At 27.8% G+C, this 11,978-nt stretch overlaps 1 protein-coding gene across 1 annotated transcript; it reads left to right on the forward strand.

The window, feature by feature from the left end:
- Window positions 1-3,472: 3,472 nt before the first annotated feature.
- On the forward strand, window positions 3,473-7,683 carry LOC137827751 (actin-depolymerizing factor). Its single transcript, XM_068634042.2, has 3 exons — window positions 3,473-3,735; window positions 4,687-4,952; window positions 7,225-7,683. Exons 1-3 carry the CDS (start codon window positions 3,709-3,711, stop codon window positions 7,373-7,375), a joined length of 444 nt encoding a protein of 147 aa, XP_068490143.1. The 5' UTR covers window positions 3,473-3,708; the 3' UTR covers window positions 7,376-7,683.
- The last annotated feature ends 4,295 nt before the right edge of the window (window positions 7,684-11,978 follow it).

The following is an 11,978-nucleotide window of genomic DNA, read 5'->3' on the forward strand; positions in this document are numbered from 1 at the left end:
TATATTGGTTCACTCTTAACCAAGAGCTACATCCAATCCTCAGCTAACCACTGAGAATTCACTATGTAATCAACCCTAGATAACAAAACACACACCAATAGTGATGATCTTGAACCCCTCGAGAACACACACCACTCCTTGGCAACACACAGTTTCCAAAAAATACCTTTCTAAAACTGCACTACACTCAAATACAGAAATATAGTGTTCAAGGAAGAAAGGAATAAAATACACTTGGGTATATAAAGCTTAAGGTTCAAAAGTACAAAACTCAATTATATTCCACACACTTGAGATGATCCAAAGCTTTTAAATCTTGAAAAACGTTTTTTGATTAATCTCTCTTTCTTAGTTAATGTTAAGGAACGTTAAACAACCTTTATATGACCTAAATCAATTAGTCAAAGCAGTTAAATTAAAAATCAAAAGCAATTAGAATCATTTAAAACAGTTTAAAACACTTAACATAATTATGTTATGAAAACAACTAGTTGTTTTCCAAATCAATTAGTTGAAATAATTTTTCTGTTAAGGTTTTCATTAAAACAACCAGTTGATTTATCGAAACAACTAGTTGATTCTGTTAGATAGTAAAGGCAAAACAAAGCTAAGCTTCTCCAAACCATTTTAAAAACCACTAAGTGTCAAACAACAGATTGATTCGACATTTCAATAGGTTGAAATTTCACAACCTTTTAGAAAACCCATCTTTTAAAAAAAGATAAAGATTCAAATGAACTTGGATTATCTTAAGGAGTGAATTAACAAGTCAAAAACTATTAGACAACACACGCTCACACCCAGCAGCAAGGTCTTCAAGCTTTCCTCATGGATTTGGTAGGACCATCTACCGCTCTAGATGAGGATTTCAACAAAGAGCTGGATAAGTTGCTAAAAATAGATGATTGAGAACAAAGCAGAATAAACATGATTTTATCTTTCTAGTTATTTTTTTCAATTTGTTTAATTTGCTCTTTCTTTTTCTTTAGTTGTTTAATTTGCTTAAATTTTTAGTTTTATTTTATTTGAGTTGTTTTTCTATTTGTATTTTGTTCCTAAATATTATTGTGAGGATCGTAATATGAATTTGAATTGTGAGAAAATTATTAATCAAACATTGTGTTTAAATATTATATTAGTGAAATGATATAGATATGAGTTGAAAAAGAAAATGTGTTTAATTCATATTCAAATGTGGTACATGAAAATTAAATATGATGAGTTGGAACAAATATTGACAAACAATAAGGAATTAGACTAATTAAGCAGTAAGTGTATGTCTGAATCTTAAATATTTGAGATTTTAACTAATGAATTGAGAGTTATGGTTGTTTGATGTTGTATTTTATGTTACATCATAATAGAGCATGAAAATGGTTAAGACATTTGTATTAATATTAGTAGAAACTCAAAATCAAATAGTTAACATTTATTTAAATTGATTATATCTTTGTGATAATATGTTTTAGTAAAAAATATTTATTTATTTATTTATTTATTATTATTATACCTTAAATTTGAATTGATATATTTTTATCTATAGATATGTTTAAGGTAGAGAATGCAATTTATATATAGAAAAAAGAATGATGGGAAAAACACACTAAATTATGAAACAGTAATATTAATATTCTAATTTAGAAAAATGTTATTTTGTAAATTATGAAACAGTTATATTAATATTTTAATTTAAAAAAAAAATTTTGTAAATTATGAAACCATTATATTAATATTTTAATTTAGAAAAATATTGTTAAAGTAACCGTTACATTTAATGCTTGAGACTTTTTTTATAATAATTTCTTAATTAACTTTTAAACATATATTAAAATACACAACATAATAAGGTTATTAAATAAAAAATAATTTTACAAAGAAAAAATAATTATTTATTATTTTAATTAAATTAAATATTATAAAATAATTTTATTATTAATAAATAATTTTTAAATTAATATCTAATTAACTATTAAATTTTTTTATAATTTTAATAATAAATAATTAAAATTTTGATAGCTAAAATATTCACATCTTTCCATATATTTCTCGTAATAAGATAAAAAGAAAATTTATTAATTTGGCATACAAATTATACAAATTTTCTTCATTTTTAGCGTGTAATTAAAAGTTAAGGACTTAAAATCCAGAAAATAAATTATGAATGATTAAAAATTAAACGACTAAATCCAGAAAATTGTGTACAAAGAATAAATTTTTAATAAAGAAAAATAATGCAGTTTTTGCTAAGAACCAGTCAGGTGTATTTGAAAAAAAAATGCGTCGACTAGAAGAAAACAATAAACGTTTTCATTCAGTTTAGCGTGGTAGTTTGATAAAAGGAATAATTTAATAAAAAAAAACGCTTTAAAAGATTAAAATCATTTTTAATTTAGTAGACTAAATTGTAAATGTGGAATTAATCCGTGGTCGGAACGATAGAGGTCTTACCATTTGGTCTTCATTTTTTCTGAGAGAAGATTAACAAGATTAAACAGTGATCAAATATTAAGTAATACATTATTAATCATGATTCATAATCCTAATCCCGACCCAATAATAAAAGTTCAATGATAATCATATGAATAATTACAAATTTCGAGAAAAAGCTAGTCATCATTTTGCACTAATAACACCAATCACCGAATATTCAGATCTCACTTGAACGTTGGAGTGGTTTTTGCAGGTAGCATCCGAGTTTAGAATTTACGAAGATGAGATACAAAGAAGCGAATAGAGAGTTAGGAGACCATTTCGAGAAGAGAGAGGAGAGGTAGACCGACCGAGAAAGAAGATAATCATTCTCTTGATTCCAACCTCATTCAAAAACTTAATTTATTTATAAAAATAAGATAAATAGTTGATAAAAATGAAAAAGTTATGGCAATATTTAACAATAATAAATTTCTTAAATAATTAAAGCTCATGGAACAATCTTAATTCATGATTTTGTACGCTTGTTGAACAAGTTTCTACCAAAATTTTGATATATTCAGTTTTGTATCTGAATTTTTTGGATTAAGATTTAACAATAAACAAAATCGAATCCACTTGGCTTTGTTAACATGATATTTTAATCTCAACGCCAACTATAGTTAAATAAAATCAAATAAAAATATAATTATAATTAAGATATAGTTTACAATGCTTGAACTGGTAAAACAATAATAATATACTAGAAAAATAATATTTATTAAGATAAAAAAAAAAGTTATACTAGAAAAAAGGCGTTAGATGGCATTAGAATGATTCCGAGTATAATCTAAACTCACCGAATTAAAAATATCTGAGTCAGGGATTATTTTTCAAACTTTTTTAAAAAAGTAAAAAAAAATCATTATTTTTTTAAAGACTAATTTCTATATTTCTATTTAAAAGACAGAAAAATAATTGTATTAAATTAAAGAAATAAAAAGTATATTTAAATCTTTATTTTATATGGCATAATTACATAATTAAAACTTTAGACTAAATTGTAAACTGAAGAGGGCTTTTGCAACTTTGTTTGTTCACGCATTTGCGTTTCCTTTGTGTGGTGGTTGGATTTTGCTTTGCTTTGGTTTTACTTTTACCTTTCTTCTTGGACAGTGAAGAGAATATATACCTTTTTCGCGTTTTATAGTTTTCTTCACAATTTTTCTCTTCTCCTCTCCACACAAGTTCTCTCACCTTTCTCTCTGCGCAAAACCCATCTTTCATCTCACTGTATCCATGGCTTTCAGAGTAGGAGGGGGAGGGGTAAGCTTCCTTTCATCTCTCTCTTTTTATATTTACACTTTTTTTCTTGTTTATTTTCCTTATTGTGCCTGTGTTGTTATCACTTGATTTTCGTTGAACTTTTATTTATTTTTGCGCTGTCTCAGTCCAATTTTACTGACGCTACAAATTTTGGTTCTTAGTTTGTATCTCCACTTTGTGGTTACGAGTTTTAATTTTAGTTTTAGTTTTTTTTTATAAATAATTTAATGCGACATCTTTCTTTAATCGCGTGTTTTTAGTTTGCTACACTCAATCGACATTCATCATTAATCTTTTGTGTTGTTATTTGTTTGGGTCTAGATTCTAGTATTTTGAAACTTCTCGTTGATGCATTTGAGTTGGGCCTGGTATGTGTTGGATTTTCAGTGCTGTGTTAGGTTCGAGGATGTCTCAGAAATTGAAATGGGAAGGTTTTTGATCTTTCCATTGGCTTAAATTTCAATTGGTTCTCTATGATGATACAGACTATGTTACAAAAGGATGGGGTATGTCATATGCTAACAATTGAAAGTTTATTGGATATTTTGTTCCTTTCTAATGCATGAAGTGGCTTTGAGTTGTAATTAACTTTAGGGTTGTCTGTATCAGAATTTTTAGTTAATCCAGAAATTGGATTCAAAATAAGTAAGCGCATTTTGTCACTATTGAAATATTGTTTTATTTTTACACTCATTCTGCATATGTATCTTGTGACCCAGCTCAAGGGAACTTCATGTGTTGGGAGAAATGATTGTATCCCCTATTGGGTTGTTGTATTTTGTTTCTATACACGTAAAGGAAATGGCATTTGTTTTCCTGACTGCTAAGATTCATTTTACTGTAAGAACATTATCATTGTCCTTATCATTATCAGTATTGGTAATATGGTTAAAACATTGAATTTGAAAGGGGCTATAATTTAGAAGTAATCAATATGTTGCTTCAATGTAGGGAAATGCCTCTTCTGGAATGGGTGTTGATGAGCATAGCGTAAACACGTTCCTGGAATTGCAGAGGAAGAAAGTCCATCGCTATGTGGTTTTTAAAATTGACGAGAAAAAGCAAGAAGTTGTGGTAGAGAAAACCGGAGGCCCTGCTGAGAGCTATGATGATTTCACTGCATCCTTGCCTGAGAGTGATTGCCGATATGCTGTCTATGACTTTGATTTTGTGACATCTGAGAACTGCCAAAAGAGCAAAATCTTTTTCGTTGCATGGTTAGTCTCTTGATATCATTTACTACTATAGAAATTGCATATTATATTAACTCATTCAAATTTTCCTACGTTGATTTCTGTTTAGACTGATTTATGCATGTGGGTATAGCATTTTACTGTTGCATCTATGTGGCGTGCCTCAAATCTTGAAATACAGATAAATTATGCAAGCCTAAGACGTCTTAGGGCATCATGCCACTTTGCTCATCTAAAGAGGAATCTGGTAAAGTGGAAGCTGATGATACAATTTAAATTCTCTATAATGCTGTAATTCTCTAATATATCTATATATGATTCCAATTGTTTACTATGATCGTAATTTTTTCCCTGATACACCAATGAAGTTTTATTGAAATGAGTACAAGGGTTGCTTAAACCTCTAAAAGAACCAGACCATATAAATCAAAAGCAGGTCCACAACCATCCACATTGTCTGATACAAGTAAAAGGTTCCGTTTACCAATCAGAAAACAAACAAGGAACCCCTTTTATTCTTCTGAGAAACCATGACTGACATTAAGCAATATGAGATCCATCAACCCACACATATGGAAGGTCAAATTTTGGAAAAAGTCTTATTTTTACAACAAACATATTAACAGCATATTAGAAAATATGCCAAGCGTACTTTCTTTCCTCCAACATACTTCCGGGCCAAAGATAATGAACTTGACCAGGATGAGGCATAACTACAGAAATTCTAGCCAAGTGTTAATAAAGATTACACCTGACAAGACATGGAACACAATGATTGTCTTTGACTCCCCTCCAATAATAAAAGGGTCTTTGAAGAATGATGGGCCTAACCGTGTATCATACAAAACTTAGCCTTCTCTCTACTCCTTAACCTTCTCTTTACTGAGAGATGTGAGAGGAAAATGCTCCTATTTCCAACTATAAAAAACCATAAAGGTTGAACACCTGCGACACATTCAATTCTATGTAACACTACACTTTGAAACATCCAACACCATCATCCTAATGTAACCAATATTTTATTACTAAGAATACCTACTTTTATTCTTCTTGTCATGGCCTATAAACACACTAGAGGCAGAGACCCAACCAAACAAGTACTTTGACAGATTCTTAAATCTCAATTTTTTGCGTGTATGTCAAATTCCAATATCTTTTGCATTCTCTAGTGTAGAAACTTGAAAGGGTTTCTGTATATATTATTTTGTGAAAAATGCTCAACAATTTATGAGGTAGCTTGTAGCTGCCCCATTGAAGCTCTTGTTTTAGTTTTCAGTGTATTTTTTTTTCTTTGGATTGTTTATCCTTAGATCATTACTTACCTAGATCTTTGCCAATCCTAAATGTTGCTAGAATAGTATACAAAGAACAGTGAATAAAATAAGTTTGAATGACTGAACCGTTTTCTCTAGACTCTACTTATTGGAAGTACAAAATTTGGAATATTTTTCTTTTCTTGAAGTCAGGGGATGGAATTTAGATCCTGGTAAAGCTATAAAGTTTCTCCTTGTTTGTGATTCGGAAAAAAGGAATGAACTTAGTATAAATCGAATATGTCTAGTCATTAGTTGGCATGACATGAGAGTTGGTTTTCTTTATGGTTATTTTGTTGTTGTAGAAGGACTTCTAATCTTTTGATTTGGGATCCACGTGATATTTGGCATGTGCAAGTCGACAAAAACTTATTACTGGAGTATATATTGTTATGTTTTCAAATGGAGTAAGGTGAGTTGTAATGGAATTGTTTACATATTTTCAAGCAAAATTGAAGTTTAATTAATACCTCGTTGAATTGGGGACTGAGTTTATTTTTCCTTGACTGCTAGACCTATCCACTGGCATGTTGCTTTGTCAGCTCTGAGACTTCTTTTTTGCGCTTAGTTGTTTTTCCCCATATTTCCAGTAGCTGATATGTTCTGTGGTCATCACTAAACGTATGTGATAGTTTTTTATTACCTTTCACTTCACGTGAACTCGTGTTAAGGGTCTGTATATGGTATCTTAAGCCATCTGCTCAGTTATTTCTTTAATTTTGTATTGTTAATATTTTTAGGTGTTTCGATTATTTTATAAATTGACTATGATAGCAAGATAGCAGCCTTGAAAGAATTGTCTGGTCAGTGTCAAAATATGACTCAGTTACTTTCTACTAGCTTATCTTGACATTTGCAGATAAAATTTACCTTCTGTTTACTGCTGTTGGACTAAATCAGAGGAAGTTTCTCTCAAACATTTTGGCCATCTGTTATTGCCTTTATTCTTCTAGTTTACGGTTTATGAAGAGATTATTTTACAGGTCTCCTTCAGTAGCCCGCATTCGCTCTAAGATGCTTTATGCAACATCCAAGGACAGGTTCAGAAGGGAGCTGCAGGGCATTCATTACGAGATTCAGGCAACGGACCCAACAGAGATGGATCTTGAAGTCCTCAGAGAGCGTGCAAACTGAGGAGCTACCCAAGAGGGTCGTGTTTTTAGGTGTAGTTAGGGTATATGAGGCCCTGAGGGAATGATGTTGACTGATACCCTTTAGTTCTACTATGGTCTTTCTCTGTTTTGATATATTTCACTTAAACAGCTGACAGCTGACTTATCATTTATCAAATGAATAACGTGCACCTGTGAAAGCTGATTAGGGGTTCCTGCCTATGAAACTCCACTGCAGGGGAATTTCAGCATTTCCTTATTGCCATGATGCTTCACAGTTGCAGATTAATATATTAATGGCTATTGAAAAATCAACTGATATTCTATGAATTTCAAGTGGATGTTGGCGAATCTACTTTTTTACTTTTTAATTCACGCAGGGGTTTAGTTTTGTTGCTTGAGTTCCAGGATCGGAACATTTGCCATTTGCTTTCTGAACCCAAGTTATGGAAACTCCTGAAAACAGGATACTTATTAGAGTCCTTGGATAAGCCGTTAATCTTCAAACCAATGAAGAAAAATAACGAGTTTTATGGATACGCATTGATGCACTAAAAATTTACATTGTTAGTAAATTAAAATTTATTTTGATATTCATTTTAAGATAGTTATTATCAAATCAATAAGCTTATTAATTTTATCGAATGAGAGTAAAATTATTGTGTATTTTCTCCGTATATTTAATTTTTAGTAAAATTGTTACCCACGACTTTTTATTATTTATGCTTGTTTTACGTTTTTTAATTTTATTAAAATTAAATTAGATCAAACTACACTTTTAATATGTTTATATATCTTTTTCTTGTTATACTTGGAAATTATTTTCTTAAATTAATCTCCACCTATAATAATTATCATTTCAAGAGATTAAATAAAATTTAAGTAATTAGTATATTTTACATAGAGTCAGTTTACTTTATTAATTTTTAAATAAAAATCACTTCAAGAATTTATACAAAAGATAAAAAGTAAAAAATTGAATAGTCGATTCAAAGTTTATTACAAAATAATGTTTAAATTTAATATTACATTTAAATATAAGTACACATTATTTTTATGTTTAGTTTATTTTCATTATCCCAATTCCAGATCAGAAATGTGGTGGTGGGATTGAAATGATTAATTAATTTTTAAAAAGGGAAGATGATGAAGTGGCTAAGGCAGATGACTGTAAATGGTATAGTATATGCAACTGCCTATGGCTCCACACCATTATTGCTTTGCTCCCATCACCTTTCTCTCTTTTCTATTTCTATCATACAAAGTACTATATTTTCTTTTTCTTGGTAGTATTATTTTAATTGAAGCATGGGTCTTGTGCTGAGGGTTATTTAAGTTTGATGTGCTTTGAGTCTATCTCATAAATACTATAAGCCAAATTCTTCCTCCACCTCCATACTTTTTCCTTCCACTTTCATATTAAATATAAAAAAAATCAGTTTTAATTTTTAAAAAATTGAAATAACATTAAATAAAACATAATCTCACTTTTTAAAATAACCATACCCCTGGGACACTAACATTTTCATTCTTCTCTAACCAGTATTTAAGAGAGTAGTTCCATCATTTGAGTATGTGAGAAGATTGATAGAAGATTTGTTGCATTCGATCCCTAGTGCGAAGATATTTTTTTTTTAATTTTGACTTCAGTTTTGTAGATCGTTAGTACTTTTTTGGATTTTGTGACTTCAAAAAAAATGAAAAAAAAATAAATGAATGAAAACAGTAAAAACACTATAAAACTTATCTCAACGACAAATAATCACTACTAGTCATCACAAATATTCGCCGTCACTTAGAAATAAAAAATAAGTTACCACAATATAGAGGATCATGCTATTGTTTTCAATATATTGTTGGATGTAGATTCAACTTAAAGCAATTTGAATATATATTTACAAGAATAAAAATTACTCACTAAATAAATTTATGTTTTTTTAAGTAACCACAAAAAATCATGTTTAAGTATAGGTGTTTATTAATGGGAATATATGGAGATATTTGTGTCTTATTATTCATCTCTCCAAATAGAATATTAATAATAAACAAATAAATATTATATAAAAAATATCAAATTATTTTATAATTGGAAAATATGCTTATGCGAGACTAATAGATAATAAGAACGTATTTAGTATAAGGTTTTAGTTTGAGATGTTATATCACCTTTTTATGGATTTTTTTTTTGTAAGATAGGTTATAAGATTTCATGTATCTTTTTCTTTGACGAGAGATTTCTATTTGAGAACTTAATCTATTTTTTATTGCTTTCACAATTTAATTTTGTTGGTATGAGATTATAAAAAAAATATGTTTTTTTTAAGATATTCAGACTTCTTTTAAATCTTGAATAATTTGAATGTACTAATTGATCTTAGATATGTTGATTAAGCGAATTTGAGATAAAAAATTAACGATGTCAATGGGGTGGAAAAATGGTTTCAAAGACGAATTCTCACTTTGAGTTAATTTTTTAATAAATTTTATATAAGAACATATTTCTTTAATGTGACAAATTTTAAGAAAAAAATTACAATTGCATAAATCTTGAAATAAAGTACCAAATAACAATGACATAAATGTTAAGAACAAAACAAACTATTACACATAATTTAAATTTCATAACAAGTAAAACATCTATTATTTTTACTAATGTTGATAGGAAAACTACCTCAACAATTTGAGTGAATTGGATAGATATCGGGTGAATTGAATAGTTGTGAGACAATGAAAAATTATGTAGAGAAAGAAGAGTTATTTAAATAAATAAAAACTAAGAACCAAAAAATAAATATAGATAAATTTTTTAGGTTATTTAATGAACTAAGAGTTTTACACGATTGAATACTCTAAATTGATAGTTAAACCTTCTTATGTGACAAACAATAAACAACAAAGAACAATATTAAATAAAAAGAACATGATAGATGATCAAATGTGTACTTAAAAAAATTATTTCAATAAATTTGAGATTTTTATGTTTCCCTAAACACAATAATGATTTGAACAAAATCAAACAAAAGAAAAAAAAATGTGCAATTAAGATTGGGATAAGAAGAAAAATACCTTGAGATTATAATAAACTTGGTGAATATAAAATGACTCGAACAACTGATAAATATAATAAAATAATATTAAAAAGAGAATATATCATATGCATATCCTAAAAACCAGTTATTTCAATAAAATTAAAATTTATGTTTTCTGAAATACAATAAAGAAATTGAATAAAATCAAACTAAAGAAAAAAAAAGTGTAATTGAGATTATCATGAAATGGAAAATGTTTTGAAGATTGAAGTAAAATTGATGAATATTAAATAAGTTGAACAATTGAGATATATAATAAAAAATTGTGTAATAAAATAATAATTTTTTAAATAACGAAACAAACCAACAAAAATAATGAAAATAAATTTTCTAATTTACCTAATGAGGATGTTATATTAATTTAAAACAGAACGATATATATATATATATATATATATATATATAAATTTATATTCATACTCAATTTAAAAAATTGAGAATTATACATATTTAATTATAAAAAATCCGACATTTTCCATATTTTTGTTCGTATCCATTCAATATGGATATTCCCTATCAAAATTAGGATGTAAATATATATTTGATTAAATTTTACTCCATTTTTATTTTATTTTAAACAATATGATAGCTAAAACTATCCATTCAATTCTACTTTATTCTTTATCCCCTTTGTATCAAACTTTCTAAAAAGTGTTATTTTTGTTGTTGTAAAATTCCATTCTTTATCTCTTTTCATCAAATTCAATATCTTTAGAGTCTTGACAGTATTATTTTTATTCTTTAATTCTGAATTTTATGTGATAAATAATAGTAATCAATATATTGTTTAATTCAATATGTATGTTCAAAGTTTGTCAAAATCATTAGTTAAAGTTATTGAATGATTGAAACCATGCTAATATATGTCCATCCAAATGAAAGACTAATTGAATTTTTTACTCACAACGACTACTAACTTGAGAATTAAAGTGTTTTTTTAGCACCATCCCCAACCAATTTTTAATTTAAGGTATCATCATCATTTAGCATAAGTATTTTAGCATATTTGAAAAAGTAGCATGGAATGTTAATTTATGAATGAGTTCTCACCTTTATAGGTGGGAATATTTTATTTTTTTTGTAGTATTTGATTATAAAGTTATCAAATTTAATGTTTATGAGATAATTAAAAGTGAGCATATTATTCCCAATAAAGTTGAATAACGATTAAATATATTGCACAAAACTTTTTAAGAATCTTTTCTTAAGAATCTCACTTTTAGAAAATTACTTTTAGTTGTGGACGAAACATTTTTTTTTGTATCAAATGTCATTTGAGAAAAAAAAAACTTTATTACTGCTTACTGGTTAATTATTAATTTTTTTACCACGTGTTTAAAATAGATTATTATCTTGCCATGTTTGTAAGGTGATTTACATTATTATTACTTATTTGTGCATTTTTTTATGCTACTAACACTAATACTAACACATGCGAATTAATATAATAGAGATTACTTTAACTGTGAAATCTTAAAATTGATTTCGAAATTTACAAGCATCTCAAAAAAAAATCTTGCTTAGTGTTCCACGCAT

The sequence above is a fragment of the Phaseolus vulgaris genome, chromosome 7, assembly GCF_051622355.1.
Source record: "Phaseolus vulgaris cultivar YP4 chromosome 7, ASM5162235v1, whole genome shotgun sequence".
NCBI lineage: Eukaryota > Viridiplantae > Streptophyta > Magnoliopsida > Fabales > Fabaceae > Phaseolus > Phaseolus vulgaris.